We start from the raw sequence: 27,025 nt of genomic DNA on the forward strand, positions 1-27,025 counted from the left end.
AGAGTCTTGTTTTCGGGAGGACAGTTTCCGGGTTCGACCATATTAAATGACCTAAGGCTCGTATTTCTGTGTGTTATTATGTTATAACTAAGTCTATGATTTGATAGAGCAGTCTGACTGAGCGGTGATAGGCAGCAGCAGGCTCGTAAGCATTCATTCAAACAGCACTTTCATGCGTTTGACAGCAGCTCTTCGCAATGCTTCAAGCCTTGCGCTGTTTATGACTTCAAGCCTATCAACTCCCGAGATTAGGCTGGTGTAACCGATGTGAAATGGCTAGCTAGTTAGTGGGGTGCATGCTAATAGCGTTTCAAACGTCACTCGCTCTGAGACTTGGAGTAGTTGTTCCCCTTGCTCTGAATGGGTAATGCTGGTTCAAGGGTGGCTGTTGTCAATGTGTTCCTGGTTCGAGCCCAGGTAGGAGCGAGGAGAGGGATGGAAGATATACTGTTACACTGGCAATACTAAAGTGCTTATAAGAACATCCAAAGGTTAATGAAATGCAAATGGTATAGAGAGAGACATAGTCCTATAATTCCTATAATAACTAAAACTTCTTACCTGGGAATATTGAAGACTCATGTTAAAAGGAACCACCAGCTTTCATATGTTCTCATGTTCTGAGCAAGGAACTGAAACGTTAGCTTTCTTACATGGCACATATTGCACTTTTACTTTCTTCTCCAACATTTTGTTTTTGCATTATTTAAACCAAATTGAACATGTTTCATTATTTATTTGAGGCTAAATTGATTTTATTGATGTATTATATTAAGTTAAACTAAGTGTTCATTCAGTATTGTTGTGATTGTCATTATTACAAATAAATCTAATTTAAAAAATGACAATTAAAATTAACTTTTAATATAAAATACTAAATATTTAAAAAATAACAATAAATCGGCCGATTAATCGGTATCGGCTTTTTTGGGCCCTCCTATAATCGGTAGCGGGTTTTTTTGGTCCTCCTATAAATCGGTATCGGCATTGAAAAATCATAATCAGTCGACCTCTATCCTGGACCCAGGGTCTCGAGCTTCATGATGAGCTTGGAGGGTACTTTGGTGTTAAATGATGAGTTAGTCAATGAACAGCATTCTTACATACAGTTGAAGTCAGAAGTTTACATCCACTTTTGTTGGAGTCATTAAAACTAATTTTTCAACCTCTCCAGAAATTTCTTGTTAACAAACTACAGTTCTGGCAAGTCGGTTAGGACATGTATTATCATCATCATCTATTATTTCACTTACAGTGAAATTGTATCACAATTCCAGTGGGTCAGAAATGTACATACACTAAGTGTACTGTGCCTTTAAACAGCTTGGACATTCCAAAAAATGATGTCATGGCTTGAGAAGCTTCTGATAGGCTAATTGACATCCTTTGAGTCAATTGGAGGTGTACCTGTGGATATATTTCAAGGCCTACCTTCAAACTCAGTGCCTCTTTGCTTGATATCATGGTCAAATCAAAAGAAATCAGCCAAGACCTCAGAAAAAAATTGTAGACCTCCACAAATCTGGTTAATTCTTGGGAGCAATTTCCAAACGCTTGAAGGTACCACATTCATCTGTACAAACAATAGTATGCACGTATAAACACCATGGGACCACACAGCCGTCACACCACACAGGAAGAAGACGCGTTCTGTCTCCTAGAGATGAATGTGCGAAAATTGCAAATCAAACCCAGATCAACAGCAAAGGACCTTGTGAAGATGCTGGTGTAAACGGGTACAAAAATGTCAATATATACAGTAAAACAAGTCCTATATCGACAACCTGAAAGGCCGCTCAGTAAAGAAGAAGCCACTGCTCCAAAACCACCATAAAAAAGCCAGACTATGGTTTGCAACTGCACATGGGGGCAAAGATAGCACTTTTTGGAGAAATGTCTTCTGGTCTGATGAAACAAAAATAGGCCAAATAGGCCATAATGACCATCGTTATGTTTGGAGGAAAAAGGGGGATGCTTGCAAGCCGAAGATCACCATCCCAACTGTGAAGCACAGTGGTGGCAGCATCATGTTGTGGGGGTGCATTGCTGCAGGAGGGACTGGTGCAGTTCACAAAATAGATGGCATCATGAGGAAAGGAAAATTATGTGGATATATTGAAGCAACATCTCAAGACATCAGTCAGGAAGTGAAAGCTTGGTCGCAAATGGGTCTTCCAAATGGACAATGACCCCAAGCATACTTCCAAAGTCGTGGCAAAATGGCTTAAGGATAACAAAGTCAAGGTATTGGAGAGGCCATCACAAAGCCCTCACCTCAATCCTGTAGAAAATGTGTGGGTAGAACTGAAAAGGTGTGTGTGAGCAAGGAGGCCTACAAACCTGACTCAGTTACACCAGCTCTGTCAGGAGGAATGGGCCAAAATTCACCCAACTTATTGTGGGAAGCTTGTGGAAGGCTACCTGAAACATGACCCAAGTTAGACAATTTAAGGGCAATGCTACCAAATACTAATTGAGTGCATGTAAACTTCTGACCAACTGGGAATGTGATGAAAGAAATTAAATATTAAATAAATCACTTTACTATTATTCTGACACATTCTTAAAATAAAGTGGTGATCCTAACTGACCTAAAACAGGGAATTCTTAATAGGATTAATTGTCAGGAATTGTGAAAAACTGAGTTTAAATGTATTTGGCTAAGGTGTATGTAAACCTCCGACTTCAACTGTAGGTAAGAGGTCAGTGTGCAGTGTGATGGCGATTACATCATCTGTGGACCTAGCGGTAAGCAAATTGGAGTGTCAGGTAGGGTGGAGGTAATATGATCCTTGACTAGTCTCTCAAAGCACTTCATGATGACTGAAGTAAGTGCTATGAGGCGATAGTCATTTAGTTCAGTTACCTTAGCTCTCTTGGGGACAGGAACAATGGTGGCCATATTGTAGCAAGTGGGCATAGCAAACTGGGAAAGGGATTGATTGAATATGTCAGTAAACAAACCTGCCAGCTGGTCTGTGCATGCTCTGAGGAAGCGGCTAGGGATGCCGTCTGGGCCAGCAGCCTTGCGAGGGTTAACACGTTTAAATGTTTCACTCACGTTGGCCATGGATAAGGGAGAGCCCACAGGCTTTGGTAGCGGGCCGTTTCAGTGGCACTGTATTGTCCTCAAAGTGAGCAAAGAAGTTGTTTAATTTGTCTGGGAGCAAGACGATGTCCGCGACGGGGCTGGTTTTCTTTTTGTAATCCGTGATTGACTGTAGACCCTGCCACATGATCCGTTGAGCCGTTGAATTGCAACTCTACTTTGCAGAGTTACCTCTGCTGAAAAGTTCATTAAAGATAACTGCACCTCAGATTGCAGCCCAAATAAATGCTTCAGAGTTCAAGTAACAGACATCTCATCAACTGTTGAGGAGACTGGGAAATTATTTTTTTTAAATAAAAAAATAAAATAAAAAATCAGGCCTTCATGGTTGAATTGCTGCAAAGAAACCACTACTAAAAAGGACACCAATTAAAAGATACATGCTTGGGCCAAGAAACACAAACAATGGACATTAGACCAGTGAAAAATCTGTCCTTTGGTCTGATGAGTCCAAATTTGAGATTTTTTGTTCCAACCGCCGTGTCTTTGTGAGATGCAGAGTGGGTGAACTGATGATCTCAACGTGTGGTTCCCACTGTGACACATGTAGGAGGAGGTGTGATGTGGGGGGTTCTTTGCTGGTGACACTGACTGTGATGTATTTAGAGTTCCAGCATGGCTACCACAGCATTCTGTAGTGATCTGGTTTGCACTTAGTGGGACTATCATTTGTTTTTCAACAGGACAATGACCTAAAACACACCTCCGGGCTGTGTAAGGTTATTTGACCAAGAAGGAGAGTGATGGAGTACTGCATCAGATGACCTGGCTCCCACAATCACCCGACCTCAACTCAATTGAGATGGTTTCGGATGAGTTGGACCACAGAGTGAAGGAAAAGCAGACAACAAGTGCTCAGCATGTGGGAACTCATTCAAGACTGTTAGAAAAGCATTCCAGGTGAAGGTGGTTGAGAGAATGCCAAGCGTGTGCAAAGCAGTCAAAGGCAAAGGGTGGCTACTTTGAAGAATCTCAGATATTTTCTCATTTGTTTAACACTTTTTTGGTTACCACATGATGTGTTATTTCATAGTTTTGATGTCTTCACTGTTATGCTACAATGTAGAAAACAGTAAAAATAAAGAAAAACCTTGAATTAGTAGGTGTGTCCAAACTTTAGACTGGTGCTGTACGTACATACAGGTCATTCTCCCTGTAAGCATTACCTAATCTCTCCGTCACTCCTCTAACCCACTAGAGATAACGTTGTGTTTAGTCTGTTATTCATGACCAGTTTTGTCAGGGAGGACAGGGCTATTGCATGAGAGATGACATGAGCTAGGGTCAGGTTTACAGAGATTACCACAGGGGTAGATCCAGGGTGATTTGTCAATTGTTCCTTTGCTAAATCCCGCTAATCTTTGTTTTCTTCCCCCTGTCCATTTAAAGGAAAGACACAGCTGGGTTGAGAGTCCTGTTGTTCTGCTGTTTGAGAGTGGCAGTTAAAGCATCAGCATGGCTGCAATGTGAACAAGTACATGCGGGGTGTTGAGTGGTGGTTTTATGATTAATCATGGGAGGACATCACCGAGTGGATCTAACATGCATCTTTGTATATTACTGTTCTCTGGAAAATATGAAACTACTTCAGTGTAGTCAAGTCGCCTGTCTTCTACAGGCACAAATATCATACCCCCAAGACATGCTAACCTCTCATCATTAACAGGGAAGGTTAGCATTTTGGGGGGGTATGATATTTATGCCTCTAACTTTCTCACTCATCATAATTCACAATTCATTCATAATCATGGTAGCATCCACATTATTGTAGAAGTGTTCCGAAACATATTATATTCTTATTTATAATTAAAAGGCAACTCCAATATGACACAATACATTATTTGCCATTCATATCTATTTGGGCACAATATCATCTGAAACAACCACAAAAACTGCAAATGCATCCAACATTTTTTCAAAAGTCACAAACAATATAAAACTTTTGAAAAAAAAAAAGTAATACAGTAAGTGAATTTGTGCTTATGACACCTTGAATGGGTGGGGACTAGATGCATAAATTGCTTTCATTTCTATAACAGTAAAACACATGTTTGAAAATAACCTTAAATAAAAAGGCGACGTTTTGTACTGTCACCTCATACGAAATATTTAATCTCAAATCCAAAATGCGGACATATAGAGCCAAATTAAATGTTTTAGGTTCACTGCCCAAATAAAATCAACAATAAAATCACATACACATGGTTAGCAGATGTTAATGCGAGTGCAGCGAAATGCTTGTGCTTCTAGTTCCGACAATGCAGTAATAACCAACCTAACAATTTCACAACAACTACCTTATACACACACAAGTGTAAAGGGATGAAGAATATGTACATAAAGATATATGAATGAGTGATGGTACAGAACGGCATAGGCAAGATGTAGTAGATGATATCGAGTACAGTATATACATATATGAGATGAGTAATGTAGTGTATATAAACATTATATTAAGTGGCATTGTTTAAAGTGGTTAGTGATACATGTATTACATAAAGATGGCAAGATGTAGTAGATGATATAGAGTACAGTATATACATATGAAATGAGTAATGTAGGGTATGTAAACATTATATTAAGTGGCATTGTTTAAAGTGGTTAGTGATACATTTTTTGCATACATTTTTCCATTATTAAAGTGGCTGGAGTTGAGTCAGTATGTTGGCAGCAGCCACTCAATTTTAGTGGTGGCTGTTTAACAGTCTGATGGCCTTAAACTAAATACATAGGTGAGGGCATGTACAAGAACATAACACACATCCAAATGCAACTCAATCTAATCACATTCAAAAATCATGCAACCACACTGCAATACAGGACGGTGATGAAAAGCACAGAAAAAAATAACTAAAAATTCATTCCATTTGCTTACCATCCATTTGACAGTTTACGGATCAATGCTTCCAGCAGGCTCAAGTCAAACTTAGTTTCCACTAACCCACTTAGGCAGGCTCCCAGATGCAGAGGTTTAGAAAGAGAATGGGAGAGTAGGTGGGTTTGGAACTGAGTGAAACTGGGCTTAATGGTTTGTGCATTGGAGAATGGAGATGGAGATGTAACAAATGACCAGGATGTACAGGGGAACCCACTGAATGGGTGAAAAGATGCCCTCCCCCAAAGTAAAATACTCCATTACGCTTCAATTAGTGCACTCGGTCCTATTTCCAGCCTATTTGTTTTGCAGGGATTTGAATTGGATCCAAAAGGACTCAAAATGATTCAAATCAGTAATCCAATAACAGTGGATGTGGGGGGGTTAATTCTGAACAGCAAAATTGAAATGACATTCAGTACTGAGTGAAGAGTTATCCCCTCTCAGTCTCATGAGTCTATTACTGAACTGTCAAAACAGCCATCAGGCTAGAGATGGACGGAGGCATGCAGCTGCAGAAGGCTCTATCACATCCCAGACAGACATGACACCCACAGGCAGAGTGATGACAGGATGTCATGTAAACACAGCCCTAATGTCAACTCTAACCACACCCTAACTCTCAATCCACATTAACTTCTGTTTGATAGCGGTCAGTGATTGAAAAGCAAGAAGAGTCATCATGCTCCATGCCAGGCATGTTGATGTTTGTATTCTCATCTCTGCATCTGAAGTGAAGATTTCCTGAAAGTTGTGTCTCAGAGATTGTGCCTCATAACATGAAGCAAAACAATATCACATTTCTCTCTGGGAAACAATAAAGAAGCTGGGTCAAGACTTCTAGATGAGTCATATGGAGCAAACAATGTCAAAGTGAAATTATGCTGATTTATGGTGCAGGAAGGTCCACATCAGTACGTATTGTGCAAACTGAACAAACATAGTTTGGTCTATAGAGCGCGTAGGAAACATTGCGGCAATCTTAGTGTTACCTTAGTGGGCATAATGTGTTCCAACCTCATTTGTCAGACATCCTGGGGCAGCCATTGATAAATTCCTTTCGAGTAAGCTTAAAGACAGATGTGTTAACTCCTGGGGTTACTATCAAAGCCTTAGCTCGTTGGGATAAGCCCCAGAAAACCTGACTAGACGTTTAATTACTTCGCTCTCTAGTCGGAACGATGCTGTGACAGAATGTGGATACCGCAGAGACGGCGTGAGATATGGCTCGAAAAACGTACTTCACTCCTGTGATGGGAGATGGCCCTGTACCCCTAATTATCCCATAATGAGATAAATATCCTCAATTTAAATATTCTTATTAAACTGTCATTTTCGTCAGCATGCTAGACTAGCTAATGCTAAAACAACCCATTGCGTTCAATGAAAATGCGACTCATAGGGTTGGAGCGAGTAGGTACCAAGTGTTGTCGAATTCAATGGGTTGCTTTAGCATTAGCTAACCTAGCATTAGCTAGCCTCAGTTTACCCTCTCCGATTCTTACCCTTTACTATACAGCGGATGATACCAATCTGACCTGAGACGCATGGGCAACATCGTCCTACTCTCGCAAAAATAAACCATGTTATATCACCTTGTACCAATTAATCTGAATGGAGACCCACAGTGAAGATGTCATAATATACATAAAACCTAGCGGCCAAACAGGGAAATGGTTCCAATCGTTTTTCCACCATTAAATTTTAGAAACACTTCAAATAAGGGCTTTGTTTCGTGTAGGCTTACCCTGGTGTGACATTTTAATAACCATGTAAATCTCTCTCCGAAAAGGTTACTTTTATCAATACAATCAGCTCCATTTGCGCTCAGATTCAAAAATGCTAATTAGCATCAAAATAGACATCATGCAAGAAAAATTGTCCATTTAAAGAAATGTAGCCAATTTCTTAGGTCATTAATCCAGAGATTATTTCCTTTGCCTCGATTCGGCAGTCTCATCCAGATCATGATGGCATTTGTACTTCTTTATGATAGCCACATTAGCAGCTAATTAGAATTTCAATTTGGGGGGGTAAATAATAAGTCACCTTGTCTATAGGGATTTACACGGTTATCAAAACATCAAGCCTACACAAAACACAGCCATTATTGAAAGTGTTTCTAAAACTCCTATGGGAAAAATGAATGGTGGAGAACAATTTCCCTTGACAGCTAGATTTTATGGGTATTATGACTCATACTGTGGTACTCTATAGCAAGAAATAGGTTATTTAATATAAACTTGGATCTGATCTGTAAAAAGACAAATTATTGGCAAAAGATCACACATGCAGCCCAATTCTGATCTTTTGCCAATAATTTGTCTTTTTACAGATCAGATCCGATTATTTGCCAATAATTGGGCAAAAGATCAGAACTAGTCTGCCTGTGTAAACACAGCCTTGGATGCGTACGTTATCAACACCTTACCTGGCTGAAAATCAGCATCCTGCAGATGTGAGTGTTGGCATGTCAGAGCTCCATATCATCCATATTTGTGACCAAATAATGTACAAAAAGTTAAATGCAAAAGGCAAACAAACAAACAAATGCTGAGAGGCTACATGAATCTACAATCTAGATGAGGCTGGTTGGAGGTGCTATAGGACTGTGCCCGCCCTCCTACAGCTCCTCCCACCAGCTTCCTCTGCAATCACCTGCAGTCACTAATCACTTGCATCTGAGAGCAATCACTTTCTTATCAGGCCTCACTGCTGCCACCTAGGGATGGGGGTATGGTAATGGAACATGAACTTTATATTTGTGACCTAAATATACATATTCTAACACAATAAACCAAAACAAATCATATCACATTGTACCATTTCATCTGAATGGCAAGAATAGCAACTGAATAGTAACTGAATAGCAACTTTAATGTTGTATGAAAATCTTACCTGGCTGAAAATCAGTGTCCTATGCAGATGCTGGTATGTCAGAGCTCCATATGATCCATATTTGTGACCAAATAATGTACAAAAAGTCAAATGCAAAAGGCATATGCCTTGGAGGTGGAAAAGGAGGACTGTGCTCCCGAGTGGTGCAGCAAGCTAAGGCACTGCATCTCAATGCTAGAGGTGTCACTACAGACCCTGGTTCAATTCCAGTGATTGGGAGTCCCATAGGGCGGTGCACAATTTGCCCTATGGGTTTGGCTGGCGTAGGCTGTCATTGTAAATAAGAATTTGTTCTTAACTGATTTGCCTAGTTAAAATAAGGTAAAATAAGTGTGTGTCGGTTGGTATGACACAGCTACATATTATCCAATAGGAGTGCCCTCTGGTGGTGAAACCCACAGCTACATATTATCCAATAGGAGTGCCATCTGGTGGTGAAACCCACAGCTACATATTATCCAATAGGAGTGCCATCTGGTGGTGAAAGCCTCTGATACAGAGAGGAAAAAGAAGACATCAATTATTTATAGGCTATTTCACTTTCTCCAAGACAACCGAGTTCTGACCATAGCTATGTTTGTATGCAGCCTTTTGGGTCAAGCCAGGCATTAATACAACTGACACAATATCAAGGTCTTGATGAATCACCTGAAAGTAGTGGACTGGAGCAAAAATCCAGGCTTTATTTTATCCTCTCCTTAGACACTATGACTGCACTTAGACAGGCAGCCCAATTCTGATCTTTTTTGCACCAATTGGTCTTTTGACCAATCACATCAGCTCTTAAAAAGCTCTGTGATTGGTCAATTTGTGTAAATAAATATCAGAATTTGTCATTTCTTCTGTACCAAAGTCTCATTTATTGTGATGGAGTAGTAGGCTGTGTTTACACAGGCAACCCAATTCTGTTCTTTCAATGAATGGTATTTTTTTTAAAAGCTCTGACGGGCTACCGTCATAGTTCTGAACCTTGTGGTTGCTTGCTAAACCAACAACAGATGTCAGTTAGAGATTCATGGAAGTTCTTAGCACTCCATACCAAAATGTTAGTACACATTTTTTACTACAACAATCCATCCCTTTAGAGTTAAGAAGCTGGACACCTCCATGATAGGCTAAGCCTCATCTGTCCAATAGGCTGTCAGGACTATTCATTCATCATTAAACTGAGGGATAGACCTGAAGGGGGTATACTAGAAGTATTAAAAGAAAGCCCAATAACAGGTGTTGACAGCTGTGGAGCACGCTTTTTGATTGCTAGTCATCATGATCATGTTAAAAGTCATAAAAGCAACATGATTTGAAACATGTTTATTTTAATAGATCTTTTTGGGGGAACAACCAAGGATGTAAAAAAGAAAACCAACAGCGAAAGTGGTGCCTTTCACTGATCTTTTTTCTTTCTTTAAAAAAATAGTCTGCCTTCCTCCCCTTGTTCACAAACCGAAAAAATAAAAATAAAAGAATAAAAAAATAAAACAAAACCGAGACGCTTGGAAGGCCATTACATTTCTTGACAATTATAAATATAGTGGTCGGAACAGGGGTTTGAAACAGCTTACATGTAAAGAGCGTACGGTTACGACAGTATCGACACTCGGCACTGCCTGTATCAAGTTTATTTGTAAAAAAAACAGGATCCTTCTGACCATTATCAATTCAAAGTGTTTATGACAAGTCAATATGTACATTCAGACAGCTCTACCAGTCTCTGAGTGTGGCATGTCCATTCCCCCCTCTGTAATCATGATTGTCTGTTCAGGGGGAGTAGTTGTGTGAGTATGTGTAATCTGAGTAGTAATCTTGTCCCCCTCCCCTCCCCTTCGGGTAACCCCAGGAGGGTCCGCAGGGTCCACCTCCATCCGGCCGTTCGGGTCCCACTCCCGGCCTGGGCCAGGGGCCTCTCTGTGGGGCTCCTCTCCCTCTGTACCCCCCTAACGACCCGGGACCCATACCCCCGCGTCCCATGCCGCCGCGTCCCATACCCATCTGTCCAGGCATGGCACCTAAACAGCCGTAGCCACCACCGCTGAGTGGCTGGACACTGGCCTCTCCACCTCGACTGCCTCCAGTCCCATGGATGGGCAGCATGGGCCTAGCTATTGAGCCCCCCCTGGTGGCCACAGAGGGAACAGCCATACCCGCTCCAAGGCTTTCTACACTGTTCACTGGAGTCCTGCCCCCGTGACTTCCAGGGGTACTGCCACCAGGAGTGCCTGTCCTCTCCCTCTCCCCACCTTGGGTGAGACCGCTATGGGAGACAGAGCCAGGCCTGGCCCCTCCCTGGCTGTTAGGGGTTCCTCCTCCTAACCCCCATGGGCTCTCCCCGGGCCCACTAAGTCTCCTGTCCCCCTGCTGGGTGGGGGTCCCGTTAGCGCTGGAGCTGACCGCTGCCGGGTAGCCAAGCTGGACCATGTCGCTCTGAGTGTAGTCCAGGCCTAAGGAGGCTGTGGTGGCAACAGTAGGGTCGGAGTATGTTAGTGCAGTGGAGAGAGAAGAGGAAGAGGCCACTATGGCTGTGATGGGCAGAGGGCTAGTGCTGCTGACTGTGGAGATAGATGCTCCAACACCAACCCCGGCCGCTCCACTAACAGAGCCAGGCAGGCTAAACGACTGGGACAGAGTCCCACCCATCTTGAGATGTGGAGGAAGCGGGGGAGGCTGGGGGATATCCGTTAGGGTGAGGGGAGCCTGGCTGGTCAGAGTGGAACCTGGGGCTGTAGTAGGTACTGCGGCTGGGTTTCTGTAGTCCTGTTCTTGGGTGGTGCTACAGGGCGAGGCGGGGTAGGCTGGGGAGGCTGTGTAGCCGGAGGAGCCAGAGTAGGACACCCACTGGGTAGACGGACACAGGAAGCTCTGGTGGGGGTTGACAGAAAACCCTCCTGGCGAAGTGCTGCCTATGTCCGCCCTACCAATCTGGTTGGAGGCTTTGAACTGGGAAATGGCAGATTTGAGAGCAGCGAAGTTGGACAGGTTGGGGGTTCTGCTGGAGTAGGAGATGGAGGAGGGCGTGTGTCGGCCAGGGGTGTTGAGCTGGTCGGGGAGAGGGGGGCGGAACTCATCTGACTCTGGTAAGGGGGGCTGCTGGGTTGAGTCCCCCATGCCCGCTGCTGCTACCCCCTCCTGGGATTGGGCAGGATGCTCTACGATCACCTGGTTGTGGCTGTCGTCATCAGAGTCCAGCGACATATCCTCCTCTTCTATACACTCATCATGCACTACTGAGAGAGGAAGAGATGAAGAGACGAGGAAGAGAGGGAGTAGAGGGGAAGCGAGGAAGAGGAGAGGGGGGAGAAGAGGAGAGGGGAGTAGATAAAGGGACAGGGGAAAATATTGATGTATTCAATACTGACAATTTGACCATAAAACACTTGGACTTCACTTAAGGGAAAGAGATACAAATGATAGTACTTGAACAGGGCCAAAGAGCAATGTAATTGTGAAGTTGTTGACATCACCCACCAGTGGGGGGCGGTGTGGGCAGTTGTTTCTGACCTCTGGAGCCAATCAGGCTGTGGAAACTGGTCATGATGTCATCAATGCTGGCGATCACTATGCCGTTCCTGGAGTACTGCATGAACATCTCAAAGCGCCTCTCTGGAGGGACAAACAAGACAGGGCTGTTCAGTTAATACACACACTGTACCACCAAGGGTTAGGAGAAGACGCTGTGGTACCTGTGAGGAAGATAAAGTGGCGGTGCTGGGTGTGGTTAGCCTGGAGCTTGACCAGGCAGTCCAGATCAGGGGCCTGACGTGATTGGGCGTCACACTCGTGGTAAGGCAAGAACTCCACCAGGTGCTTCTTCTGATAGGCTGTCAGCAGGTTGAGGAGAGCCATGGCATCACTGTTCAACCTATAAGAGGAGAGAGGAGGTGGGGCTGTCTGTTACTAAAACAGTCTGAATAGGTAAGACAAAAAGCACACAAAAAAAGTATTGGATAAAAGCATGATAATATGATTATGTGTGTTTTGTTTTTCAGCCTTGACACCACACTCCAAAAAGAAAGTTCTGCAGGCTCTAGTCTCGTCTAATCTTGATTATTGTCCAGTCGAGTGGTCCAGTGCCGCAAGGAAAGACCTAGTTAAGCTGCAGCTGGCCCACACTTATCCCACCAGGGGTCTTTTCACAGTCCCCAAATCCAGAACAAATTCAAGAAACCGTACAGTATTATATAGAGCCCTTATTGCATGGAACTTCCTTCCTTCTCATATTGCTGAAATAAACAGCAAACCTGGTTTCAAAAAACAGATAAAGCAACACCTCTCCCCTATTTGACCTAGATAGTTTGTGTGTATGTATTAATATGTAGGCTACGTGTGCCTTTAATAAAATGTATATAGTTCTGTCCTTGAACTGTTCTTGTCTATTGATGTTCTGGTATTATGTCATTCTGTATTATGTTTCATGTTTTGTGTGGACCCCAGGAAGAGTAGCTTCTGCAACAGCTAATGGAGATCATAATAAAATATCAAATGTAAAACAGTCACTACTACTACTTTGGACTTCTCAGAGACGTTCCTAATTGGTTGACTTGGCAGTCCTATAGGATGGAGGTAGTTACTGAATGGATTGAGAGAGGTCAATGTCTCGGGTCATGCTGAATGGTAGTAGTAGAGATAGTTACTGACCTGCCCAGCTCTTTGAGTTTCTTCTGGGACTTATTGTGAATCTTCCACTGCCAGGGGTTCTCTGGAGAGCTCTGCTCCTCTAGGAACCGCAGGAACGCCTGCAACCGGTCTGCACAGGGAACAGAATAACAACACCAGTCTGCACAGGGAACAGAATAACACAACACCAGCCTGCACAGGGAACACAACAACACCAGTCTGCACAGGGAACACAACAACACCAGTCTGCACAGGGAACACAACACCACCAGTCTGCACAGGGAACACAACAACACCAGTCTGCACAGGGAACACAACACCACCAGTCTGCACAGGGAACACAACACCACCAGTCTGCACAGGGAACACAACACCAGTCTGCACAGGGAACACAACACCAGTCTGCACAGGGAACACAACACCAGTCTGCACAGGGAACACAACACCAGTCTGCACAGGGAACACAACACCAGTCTGCACAGGGAACACAACACCAGTCTGCACAGGGAACACAACACCAGTCTGCACAGGGAACACAACACCAGTCTGCACAGGGAACACAACACCAGTCTGCACAGGGAACACAACACCAGTCTGCACAGGGAACACAACACCAGTCTGCACAGGGAACACAACACCAGTCTGCACAGGGAACACAACACCAGTCTGCACAGGGAACACAACACACACTGATCCCATCAAATCAATGAGTCATGAGTTCTATTTTCCCTTTCCATCTGTAGTCAATATATAACCATATATATTCCTTAACCAGAATGGAATGACACAGCTACATGGTACATAAAACAATGATTGAATTGTAAGGGGGAAAAAAACAACTGGCCAAATACTGTTTTCAATTAGAATCTAGATGGATCTCATTAACAAACACAATCCCAGTCACTGTGGAATTTATCCAACTGTATAGAAAGAAAAAAGGGCATAACTCGTGATAATCACGTGTGGATCCACACATCACAATGACTGATGACAGGTGAGACTGCTTCAGCAGACTCACCGTGTGTTATGAAGTCTGGGTTGAGGACAAACTCATCAGACACTATGAATCCTCCAGAGACAAAGAGCTCGTTGTAGGTGTGGTTCTTCACATCGTCCAGACTGTCAACTCCTGCAAAGCTCACCGTGGACAGCTTCTTCAATGACACCAGAGCTGGGATCTGACAGGGGGAACATGGTTCAGAATCAACCTTTAAATAAGACACATACAGCTTTAAATTCATCCTTTACATCAAAATGAACATTTGTGTGAGACAGAGGTGATGACTGTCTAGACTAGTTGCCATGAAGATCATGTCATCCAGCTCGGTCTATATATTCAATTAAAACGACACTGTTTACACTATATACATACAAAAGTAGGTGGACACCCCTTCAAATATGTTGAATCTGCTATTTCAGCCACACACGTTGCTGACAGGTGTATAAAACTGAGCACACAGCCATGTAATCTCCATAGACCAGCTTTGGCAGTAGAATGGCCTTACTGAAGAGCTCAGTGACTTTCAACGTGGAACCGTCATAGGATGCCACCTTTCCAACCAGTCAGTCCATCAAATTTCTGCCCTGCTCAACTATATGTGCTGTTATTGTGAAGTGGAAACGTTCCGGAGTAACAACAGCTCACCCACGATTTGGTAGGTCACAGAAGCTCACAGAACGGGGCCGCGAACTGCTGAAGTGCATAACAAAGCCTGCCCCCGGTTGCAACACTCACCACCAAGTTCCAAACTGCCTTTGGAAGCAATGTCAGAACAATAACTGTTCGTTGGGAGCTTCATGAAATGGGTTTCCATGGCCGAGCAGCCGCACACAAGCCTCAGATCACCAAGCTCAATGTCAAGCGTCGGCTGGAGTGGTGTGAAGCTCGCCGTCATTGGACTGTGGAGCAGTAGAAATGCATTCTCTGGAGTGACGAATCACGCTTCACCATCTGGCAGTCCAACGGACTAATCTGAGAATGCTACGTGCCCGAAAGCATAGTGCCAACTGTAAAGTTTGGTAGAGGAGGAATAATGGTCTGAGGCTGTTTTTCATGGTTCAGGCTAGGCCGCTTAGTTCCAGTGAAGGGAAATCTTAACGCTACAGCATACAATGACATTCTAGACAATTATGCATTTCCAACTTTGTATCAGCAGTTTGGGGAAGGCCCTTTCTTGTTTCAGCATGACAATACCCCCGTGCACAAAGCGAGGTCCATATTGAAATGGTTTGACGAGATCAATGTGGAAGAACTTGACTGGCCTGCACAGAGCCCTGACCTCAACCCCATCGAAAACTTTTGGGATGAATTACAACGCCGACTGCGAGCCAAGCCTAATTGCCCAACGTCAGTGCCCGAACTCACTAATGCTCGTGGCTGAATGGAAGCAAGTCCCCACAGTAATTTTCCAACATCTAGTTGAAAGACTTCCCAGAAGAGTAGAGGCTGTTATAGCAGCAAAGGGGGGACAAACTCCATATTAATGCCCATGATTTTGGGACGAGATGTTTGATGAGCAGCTGTCCACATACTACATGACCGAAAGTATCAGTTGTTTTTGGTGGATTTAAAATCAATTCAACAGGTTCAATTAGAATTCTACTATTTTCTGGGGGCTGAGGAGAATTCTCCCCGTGCAGACAACATTCTGTCTGGTGCCGAGGCGATATTGACTCATCCTAGCAGCCAGCCAGGATGGTAATGTTACCTTGTTGACGTGGGCTGAGATGTCCTCGTTCTGAATGACGATGAGCAACTTATCCAGACTGCTGTTATTCTCCAGGAACATCTGGGGGTTACACTCCGTGTTGCCCAGGCTCAGCAAGTACTCCTGTCACAGGGATGAGACAGAAAGAGGGAGTTTAAAAACAGGAGCAGAAGTCAGCAGCACACCACAAAACCAAATTAACAAGGAGCAGACAGCTGAGGGGGTGAGGAAGAGAGAATAGTGGTGCAATATTATCTCAGTAATGTACTACGATTTATTATGGCAGAGAATGCAGACAGCCATAAAGTGTTCTTGTTGCAGTAAAAAAAAGTGTCTCTCCTCGTCCTGCAGAGGACAACGTCAGTTTAACATGTTTTCAGATCAACAACATGAGGGAACACTGATTGTCCCGTCACAGTGCAGATAATTAAAGCTGATAATGCAGTGCCTGTGTCAGAGAAAGCTTGAATAGAGGTATTGGTAAAGTGTTTGCTCAATCAGTGAAAACAAGTCTCTTCTTACGTGGGGCAAACATGGACATGAGTGTTGATCATAACTGAAGCCTACAGTACCTTGATCTCCACACAGATGTCACTCTCCTCCTCCTCCCCAGAGTGGATGTAGAATCTGACCGTGTTCCTCTGCACGTCCTTGAAGATCTCCACCAGGCTGCTGAACACCTCAGGCTTCAGCTGGCCCATCAGTAGTCCAGCGGCTGACGCCGGGGTAAGGGGAGAGGGGGCTGTGATGGCATCTTGTTTAGGCCGTTTTGGGGTGGAGTCTGAGGAGTCCATTGAGGCCTGGGAGGGAGAGTAGACCTCTCTCTTTGAGGCAGATGGTTCTGACTTCCTCTCTGTCGAGGGCTTCTGTGCTGCAGAGGGGTTCTTGTGGGTCTGTTTGAATGGGACCGGTTTGGGCCGGTTCTGGGAAGAAGAGGAGCTCTTAGCCTGAGGGGGCTGCGCTTTGGTTTTGGGGACAGGCTTGGCGGTGGGGGACGTGATGAGGACAGGGGCAGGAGAGTGGACGAGGGCAGGCGGGGGTGGAAGGTGATGCATGGAAGGAAGGGGAGGGATGGAGGAGAGGGAATGGGGCGGGGGAGGGAAAGAAGGAATAGGATGGGTAGTGGCGGAGGGAACATGGAGGGTAGAACGAGCCCCAGGTGTTTTAGCAGAGTCTGTGTGGCGAGGTTTGGGTACTAGTCGGCCCATTCTCTCACACAGGGTGTTGACGTGGCCCTGAACAGGGACAGACACAACATAGGGAGCCACAAAGTCTGAGAATGAGCTGTTGGGCTGCCAGGTGTGGCGTGGAGACAGCCGTGGGGGCAGCTGGGAGTTGTAGTAGATCTTCTGGTTGTCCATGAGGCCCTGGATGGAGTTGGAGAGGCAGTGGAGCTCCTGGCTTACGATAGTGTCCAGAGTGCTGGACGGCCTGGCTACCCTCTCCAGGGAAACACCCCTGGCTGGCTTCTCCACCTTGCTTTCCCCCTCTAGGGAGGTGTCCCTGGCTCCCCCTTCCAGAAAAGCTCCCCTCAGAGCCATCTCTCTCTCCAAGGAAGCCCCCTTGGCTCCCCTCTCTATTGAGGCTTCCTTGGTTACCCTCTCCTGCTCCACAGAGGCACCTCTCAGACCCTTCTCACCCCCCTCCAGACCTCCCCTCTGATCAAAGTTGCCATCATTCTGAGATTCAAAGAAGGGGATAGGTTTGTCTGTGTGAGAGGCCAGTTCCCAGGTGAGTGATGGGTTGTCTGAGGTGTGTGGCTGTTGTCCTGGAGAGTCAGTGCTAAAGGGGCTGGTCAGACTGCACACAGTCTGCTCCTAAACACACAACAACATGGTCAGTCACATCACAAACACCAGTCCATACTTCTTTTTTTTCCTCCGACAAACACATCTCACCTCAAAGAAGTCCTGTCGGGCCTGCTCCACTCGCCCTTCAATCGGAGCTCCAGTCAGGGGGTTCTCCGTGGAGGGCTCCACGTGGTCAGGCAGGTCGGTGGGGGCCACGGCAGCACCTTGAACCATGGCCTTGTTGAGGGTGGAGAGCAGGATCTTGAGCAGGCGCTGTGTCTCGTTGGCTGAGGAGGCCTGGGAAGTGTTTCCCCTGTCCCTCAGGTCAGTGTCATAGATCCCCATGCTCTCCATTACTGCTGCCAGGTTGTAGTTCTCTACCTCCTCCCCCTGGGCTACTGGGAGGACAGAGACAGTGGGGCTAAGAGGAATGAAGCCTTGCTTATCAGGCTTATAAAGGTAGGCTTTAAAAAAACACACCGTAAGGATATTATTTAGTTATCTAAACTAGTTATCTAGTTTTAATATGGTAATATTCTCTGTGGTTGGCGTACAAATGTTGAAACATTAAAGTTAACTTGCTCAGTCCATAGTACTCCCTACCAAACTGTCTCCCTCCCACTTTTCTTTCCCTTATTCTTCCAGTCTCTCCCACAGACTCACGCCTCTCCCACACAGACTCACGCCTCTCCCACACAGACTCACGCCTCTCCCACACAGACTCACGCCTCTCCCACACAGACTCACGCCTCTCCCACACAGACTCACGCCTCTCCCACACAGACTCACGCCTCTCCCACACAGACTCACGCCTCTCCCACACAGACTCACGCCTCTCCCACACAGACTCACGCCTCTCCCACACAGACTCACGCCTCTCCCACACAGACTCACGCCTCTCCCACACAGACTCACGCCTCTCCCACACAGACTCACGCCTCTCCCACACAGACTCACGCCTCTCCCACACAGAAACCAGTCTCACCTCTACTGGGCTCTCCATTGCTGAAGTGGGCTCCTCGTAGGTATTTAGACATGGCCCCTGATTCGTCCTCCTCTAGTTTCCTCTTCAGGCCGTGGGGGCCCTCCCAGGCCCCCTCGTCACCCCCCTCTGCCCTCTCCTTCCCTCCTGGCTCCTTCACCAGGGCCTTATGCAGCTGGATCAGCTTCAGCAACTCTTTCATCTTGTCCTTATCGTACTCACTCTGGGCCAACCTGGACCTCTGGGGCGGGGCCCCTGTCCCTGCTGCGGCCCCGTTAGAATGGGTCTGGGACGTCCCCCCTCTCCTCCTGCTGCTCTCTGGTCTCTCTAGAGGTTGCCTCTCCACCCTCTCTGGTCTGTCTGACCCTCCTGACCCCCCCCAGTCTGACACAGGGCTGTAGTCCGGGACAGTTGGAGCTGGGGCAGGCGGGGGTTGGTTGATCCTGTCCATCATGTCCCTGGCCTTGACAATGGGAAGGACATAGGCTGAGGAGAGGCCGTGTAGGTAGGAACGCAGCAGGCCCTCCATGTTGGATTTGGGGCGGGGCGCGGGGTGCACATTGCCCCTCTCGTCCAGGTTCTGTTGGTACTCTGGGAGGAGGAAGGCCCGGCCGCTGTCCCTCCTGGTCAGGTAGTCTAGGGCCTGGCGCTCCACCACGGTGCTGAGGTGCTTGTTATCGGGGGTTGAGCGCATCTTGAGCAAGGCATAGTGCAGGGCTGGAATGAAGGGGTCCATGGAGGCCAGGAGGGGGGGCAGGGGCTCAGCTGACAGGGGCTCCTGCTCTGACAGTCTGGGCGCTAGGGGAGGCAGGGACATGGTCAACGGGGGAGGCAGACATAAGTAACATACTGCTCATAAAGGCTGTTCCTAACATCCAATATGTAACTGTGGTTGAGGAAGGACATTTTAGAATACTTACTGAACTTGGTGACTCCCCTGGACTCCTGAAAGACAAACAATGCCTGCAGGCTCTTCTCAACCCTCCCCCGACGTTCTAGAATACACAAAACAACTCCCTCAGAATTAACCCACACGAAGAACAACATGTCCGATCAATGGAAAGAGTCAGAGACACCTGAGATAAGGAGAGAGAGGACGTACCGTTGGGATTGAACATCTGAGTAGATGACAAGAGGAAGAGAAAGCCTTTATCAACTAAAGGCTTCACCAGCACCTACACAGGAGGAGGAGACGTTAACATTCAATACATCTAAACAAACTTTTCATACAGTGCAGCTGTGCAACAACAGAAATTCACACGTAAAACAGGGACAATCCATTTCAAATATGGCATGGGAATTCCCTGATTGGCATTAGCCCTACCTTTAAACAAATATGGAAACCAAATGACAACCAGTCTTCAAGACATGCCCATTTCTAGGGAACTGACCAGTTAGCTGACCTACATATCAAACATTATGGGGGACAAAAGTAATGACAACCCATGTGAAAGCCTGGATGTGTAATATAACGATCCACGATACAGTCTAGTGTTGCTGTGTAATCATTAAACACGGTCCATTAAAACATCCTGCAGAGGGACTGTCAGGGAGTGACTCACCATCCGCTCTCTCTCCAGTTTATGTATGAGTCCTGAGAGAGTGCTGCTGGTCGCTTTACCCTTCCCATCCACCACCTCAAACAGGCTGCAGTAGATCCCACACTTCAGCACTGAAACACACACAGCTCGGTCAGAACAAGTTCCACTCCAAAGTTAAAACAACCACACAGTGATTCCGGGTGATAGGTCTTACATTGTTGTTAGTCAGAGTAGGTCAGTCCCTCCAAGATTTAGCAAGCACAATATTATGCGAGGGCTTGCAAATCTGACCAATCACCGCATAAAACTCAAATTGTTGCAACAGTACCGCATACAACTGTCCATTCGCCTCACTAGAAAAAGAGGGTTCGCAATTTTAAGCAATCAATGTACTTTTAGCACATAAAATGGCTCAAAGAACAGGTCAACAAGCTTTTTTCCTCAGCAGCGCATGTGACAAATTGGACAAAATTATTGCAAATTGCCATTTAGAATGTCAGAATTGACAGTAAAAGCAAGCATCACACAAACACTGCGAAATCTTGGAGGGACTGTTAAGTGTTGTCATGTTATTCTATAGCATCTATGGACTGTTGTCTTGGTCAGAGTATAGATTAACCAGACTAGATCTACGGCTGGAGAGGAGGAGAGGAGGAGAGGATTAGAAGGAGAGTAGAGGATTAGATGGAGAGTAGAGGAGGAGTAGAGGATTAGAAGGAGTGTAGAGGAGTAGAGGATTAGAAGGAGAGTAGAGGATTAGAAGGAGAGTAGAGGATTAGAAGGAGAGTAGAGGATTAGAAGGAGGAGAACAGGAGTAGAGGAGAGGAGTAGAGAGGTTCGGACCTTCCCGGGTTCTGCTGTAGGTGTCCCAGGAGAACAGAACAGAGGGGATCTTCCTCTTCACCTGGTCCAGCTGCATCCCCATACTCATCTCCAACTTCTCCGTTCTGCAGAGGGCACACACACACACAATCAACTTATTACAGTACTCATAACATGCTTATTAACTACGAATTACTACATGTTTTAGGCATGGACAACAAATACGTGTTTTAGGTAGGTTTTAATTCCTTGGCGTACATATCCCTGACAAACTGAAATGGTCCACCCACACAGACACTGTGGTGAAGGCGGTGCAAACAGCGCCTCTTCAACCTCAGGAGACTGAAGAAATTTGACTTGGCACCTAAAACCCTCAAACTTTTACAGAAGCACAATGTAGAGCATCTAGTCGGGGTTGTATCACCGCCCGGTACAGCAACTGCACCGCCCGCAACTGTAGGGCTCTCCAGAGGGTGGTGCGGTCTGCCCAACGCATCACCGGGGACAAACTACCTGCCCTCTAGGACACCTACAGCACCCAATGTCACAGGATAGCCAAAAAGCTCATCAAGGACAACAACCACCCAAGCCACAGCCTGTTCCCCCCGCTATCATCCAGAAGACCAGGTCAGTACAGGTGCATCACACTGGGACCAAGACTGAAAAACAGTTACGATCACAAGCTCATCAAAATAGTCATCACTAGGCAGCTTCCACCCTGTTACGTAACCCTGCACCTTAGAGGCTGCTGCCCTATATACATAGACTTGAAATCACCGGCCACTTTAATAATGGAAAACTGTTCACTTTAATAATGTTTACATATTTTTGCTTTACTCATCTCATATGTATATACTGCATTTTAGTCTATGCCACTCCGACATGGCTCATCCTAATATTTATATATGACTTAATTCCATTCTTTTACTTTTAAATGTGTGTGTATTGTTAGATATTACTACACTGTTGGAGCTAGAAACACAAGCACTTTGCTACATCCGCAATAACATGTGACCAATAATACTTGATTTGATAACAAATACATGTGTTTCAGGTACGGACAATAAAGAGGTACTCACAGTTTGAAAGGGAGGAAGTGGCGTGTAGAGGAGCGTAGAGACACCTGGCACAACTCCTGTCCCTTGTTCACCAGTGGCCCACTCCACACAGTGTAGCTACTCCTCCCTGACAGGCAAATCAATCATTATTTAAAGTGCATTCAAAACACTTCACAATTGCAATAGGAACAATGGCCCCAGTCAACAGTCACAGGTCAAAAAAGGGCACAGTATGCCAAACTTCCAAGGTAGCTATCAAACTATATTATACAAATAAATGTGCCTCTATTTTTAATACAAATGTCCGTACAAATAGACTAAAGCAGAGAGATATGGTAAAGAAGCAGAAACAGGAGTGTACCTTTGCTTCCTCCTTCACAGACAGCGCTGTTGAACCTGTGTGCAGCCATAGGTGCAGCAGCAGACTCCTTGCCTTTGTACTGGAAAGACACCACGGCGTAGGGACACACATGTCTGGGCCGAGGCTTGATCTCATCAAAAGCAAACTCATAGAAGTACTGCTGCGTGAGTTCAAAGGCTCTGTAGGACAGCAACGAGGTGACCCGTGTGGCGTTCTTGGAGATGTGACAGTCAAACTTGGGTGTGGGGTCCAGGACACTCTTAGGCATGTTCTCAAAGATGCTCTTCAGCCGGCCCTGAAGGGACAAACACACTCACTGGGTCAAACATTATAGAAACCGGTGTTGCACTCAACAATGATAATGCTAGGCTGTTGAAAAGTAAGCAACTACATTCTAGGTGTTCGTAATATATATATATATATATAGTTTAAATTGGGTCCATAATGAGTGTGATAGATGCATTTACCCTCATGACTTTAAATATGACAATGTCTCCACAACTGCCTGCTTCAAACGGGTTCATTTGAAGCAAATCAGAGAATTTAGACAGATAAACACCTGAAACAACAAAAAGTCAAGGCAAGTCAAGAACATACTAAGGGGGCAAAAAACCATGCATATACAACTTTAACTTTTGACTAACAAATGGAAATAGCTATGTGTGGGTTTATAGTTTATGACTGAGGTTTGAGGGATTGTGATAAACATTTCCACCATACTCAGCTGTTGCTAGGCCATGTATTAGGTATCTTCTTATGTAATGGTATCTGGTAGACATTCTAAGCTGTCTGGCAGTGGATAAAGCTACTCTTACAGTAATGAGGCATACAGATTATCCTCTATTACAGAGAGTCAATTAAACCTTAACGTTCAAAAGCAGATCCATCCATCTAACAGGGTTGTCACAATACCAGTAACACGAAACTTAGAGGTATCATGGAAAGGAAACAAAACATTAAGTGGACTACATTTCCCGAGGAAAACAGTCCGAATGTTGGAAACAAAAACAGCCGCATGTTGACATCCAGAATAACGATTAGCACACAATGTTACATACAGAAGGTTTTTAAAGGACAAACGAGTTTAGTCTTGTTTGTGTTTTCCTTTTTGCATTGGAAAAATAAGGTATGGGGACAACCCCATGTCTAACTGACATACCCCCAACATCTAGAACAGTTAGACAAGTGCATTACAGAGAAAAGCCTTCCTTCTGGACATTTGCAATACATGACATTCAATAGTAAGTACACACACACACTCACCCATAGCAGGATTTCCTAGTGTAGTGATCCTGGAGTGTCCCACAGACAGACCCTTCTCACATATCCACGGGAGCTGGAAAAAGAACATCACTTCTTCATACCAACAAAGAAATAAAAAACTGTGGTTTACAAATAACAACCAGGAGACCAGCAGCCAAACTCAAATTGTAGGCCGAATGCATAATCCAATTGTAAAGATCCAGACTGTAGCAGAAACATTAGATCACAGTACTAGATCACGGCGCTATACCACACCGCCTGGTGAGGCAGGCAGGCCCTTAGGCTCACCTTGGACTTGTCTGGGAACAGGAAGCAGTAGGACTCCACCAGCTCTGGGTCTGTACGGCCCTCCTGCTTCAGCTCCCTCCTCTTCTCAATGAACTGGCACACACAAACAGGAGAAAATATGGCATCATGAGAAACAATGCAAACACAACAATATAAAGGGTGGGTCAATTTCAGTGAGGTATGAAGTGTGTATTTGTTGTTGGTCGTGCAAAACTATCAACTAGTGTTTTGTGCCAGTCGGGGGAGAATATCAGCAGTGGGTATGCATTTATTTTCTTTGAACATTAGGAAGTGGAGATTTGACTAAAGTGATTGCAAATGGGAATTCTTATAACAGACCTCTGGGCCATGCTGTTGACAACAGCCTGAGGCGGACTGATCAGCTGATGGCCTGTCTTATTTATTTATTTAAATCTTATTTGTTGTGGCCCACTGGGCTTCTGTATAGTTTGGTGTACCATGTGGTTGGTTTGTGTTAAATATGATGGGGGGGGGCGGTCTCTAAAAAAAGAAAAATCTTTAAAAGCTGGGAGCATGATAATAATGTGGTTGAGCTTGGTGATGCAACCTCTTTCTCCAGCAGCTCATTATGAATGAGCCTGGCCTTGCAGTAGGAGAATGTCCCCCTGGACGATGCATCCAGGTAGAAGGAGGAGAGGATCTTCACAAGGCCCTCAAATTCCCGGGAGTCAGGGGCCAGAAACTGGTACAGCCCTACCGAGGAGCAGGGATGACAAGAGAGGGAGGAGAGAAACAGAGGATTAGTATCATTCAGGGATGTGATTGGCACAAATTAGACTACGTTCACATAGGAAGCCCAATTCCCCACTCACTAATTGGTCTTTTGACCAGTCAGATCAGCTCTAAAAAAATATCTGATGTGAAAAGATTTGGCATGACTAGTCAACATAACAATTTAAGGAAAAATTCTCAGAATTGTCTGCCTGTGTAAAAACAGCCATAGAACAGGGACTGGATTACATTGTTAATTTGTATGCACTGTTAATTTAAAGAACTCAATAGGCTACATGATGGGTATCTGGTCAGTTTATTTCAAGATAAAAGGGGCAAAGTTCTCTGTGTACTTTGTGTCAAATTATGATGATGCAATATGTCCAACCAAGTCTCACCCACCAGTCTATTTTCCAAATGCAGTGACATCACACTAAGGAATGGGAACATCTAAAAAACTAGCACATGCAGTCTGAAAATGGGTAGATATACTATTTAGTCAGAATGCATGACACATATCCGTCATGGCAAAGGCCAGAATCTAGAGACAATATTATCAAACTAATCTTGATGTAGCTATGCCCATGATAGAAACTTGTATGATGGATTGTATTTTGCATGCAGGCTGTGCATCATAATTCGGCATCTCCCCAATTATGAAAACCAAACACACCAACCTGTGAATATAGTGGGCACCATTGGTATAGATTGGATGCTCTTTCTGATGACAATCCAAGCAAATCTTATGTAAGAGCCAAGACCAGCACAGCAAACATTCTAAAGAATGAACTAGCCTAGCTAATACTAAAACAGTTCTTGGCAGCTTCTCCCAGTCTGGCTATTCCTGGATGACTGACCAATGGTCTCACCGTCTCACCTAGATGCATGTATTCTACCCCAGAATACTCCAAATGGGGTCTGGACTTGTTTACTATAATCTGTATCAAATCAATGGATATAGGATGATAACTATCTTCTGGAGCTTCATGGAAGGGCCATGGTAACCAGTCTAGGCCTAGACCATAGATGGGTGTGGTGTGTACAACCCAAGGGACTTTACTACTATGTTCATTTTCCACAAGCTTTCAAAATCCTCAGCTGAATAGCACCATCAAAACTAATTTCACTCGCCACAAGCCTCCATGTAGACCCATGTAATATGGAGGCTTGATGAACAGCATCTCTTCACGTGCTTCTCTTCCTCGCGCCTGGGCCGAAACTTACCTGCAATGCTGACCGAGATGAATACGGGAAGCGATTTTACCTTTACCAAGACAATAGTTTATTTGTGCGCAATAAACTAAGGATAACTATCCTCTGAAGATGGATCACATTAATCCATGTCAATACCTAATCTAAATTCTGACGGTAGGGAACGCGGGTCTGCAACATGCAGCACTTGAATTATGAAACACAGGGCAGCCTCTGTTGGAAATAGCTAGCTCGTACTAGAGAAAGGGCACAACCTTTCCGTTCCTTGATCTTCCTCGGGATCTGAAAATTTCTCCTTGGCAACTCTTCAGCCTGTCTCTGGCCGGGTAAAGGTGAATTATCGGAGCTTCTCGCGGCACTGTGGCCGCTCCTCCGCCGCTCAGAGGCTTCTTGTTCGGGCATTACACCGTCTTCACATCCAGTCTGATCGCCATTTTGGTTGGATGTGGTCGAGATGGCGGCTGACAACGAATTTGTCTTGCTTTCGCAGCTCTCCAAGTCGAGCTCACCGGTCTTCAGACACTCTATGTCAGTTTTTCTCTCCACTTCAGGGTTCAGGGCCATTTTTCGGGCACCGTTAGCGTCTTTCGCGGGCAATGTAGTTGGTTACTGCGCCACTTAACTGACACACTCTACTCCTCACCCTGCCTCCGCCATTGTGAATATGACGTATGCCTTCTTCTCCACCACAGCAAAGCGCTGGCGTCAATCTGTTTACATTCAAGCAAAGCCGCGCCTCCTACAGGCCCTTGAGTAGAATAACTTCCTTTGAGAC

At 45.1% G+C, this 27,025-nt stretch overlaps 1 protein-coding gene and 1 long non-coding RNA gene across 7 annotated transcripts in view; both read right to left on the reverse strand.

The window, feature by feature from the left end:
- LOC112222297 overlaps positions 1-8,618 on the reverse strand; it is a 33,873-nt gene extending 25,255 nt beyond the window's left edge. For both annotated transcript variants that reach the window (XR_002949130.2, XR_002949131.2), the window contains exon 1: positions 8,416-8,618. This is a non-coding gene — a long non-coding RNA (uncharacterized LOC112222297). The remainder of the gene's footprint in view (positions 1-8,415) is intronic.
- Positions 8,619-10,178: 1,560 nt separating this feature from the next.
- Positions 10,179-26,946, reverse strand: tasorb (transcription activation suppressor b). Of its 5 annotated transcripts, none has more exons than XM_024385062.2 (20): positions 26,505-26,946; positions 24,875-25,020; positions 24,307-24,399; positions 24,019-24,091; positions 23,223-23,314; positions 22,756-23,050; positions 22,416-22,521; positions 21,358-21,461; positions 20,536-20,645; positions 20,076-20,148; positions 19,894-19,968; positions 18,977-19,771; positions 18,100-18,386; positions 16,774-18,018; positions 16,202-16,324; positions 14,512-14,671; positions 13,515-13,623; positions 12,560-12,738; positions 12,345-12,479; positions 10,179-12,103 (listed from the first exon to the last, which is right to left on the reverse strand). In XM_024385062.2, exons 1-20 carry the CDS (start codon positions 26,812-26,814, stop codon positions 10,641-10,643), a joined length of 5,973 nt encoding a protein of 1,990 aa, XP_024240830.1. In that variant the 5' UTR covers positions 26,815-26,946; the 3' UTR covers positions 10,179-10,640. The 5 variants fall into 5 exon arrangements, with proteins under 5 accessions (XP_024240830.1, XP_024240833.1, XP_024240832.1 ...); XM_024385065.2 differs by having other exon boundaries at positions 10,179-12,100; positions 12,378-12,479; positions 18,100-18,389; XM_024385064.2 differs by having other exon boundaries at positions 12,378-12,479; positions 18,100-18,389.
- Positions 26,947-27,025: the final 79 nt, after the last annotated feature.

Source organism: Oncorhynchus tshawytscha, linkage group LG22, assembly GCF_018296145.1.
Source record: "Oncorhynchus tshawytscha isolate Ot180627B linkage group LG22, Otsh_v2.0, whole genome shotgun sequence".
Taxonomy (NCBI): Eukaryota; Metazoa; Chordata; class Actinopteri; order Salmoniformes; family Salmonidae; genus Oncorhynchus; species Oncorhynchus tshawytscha.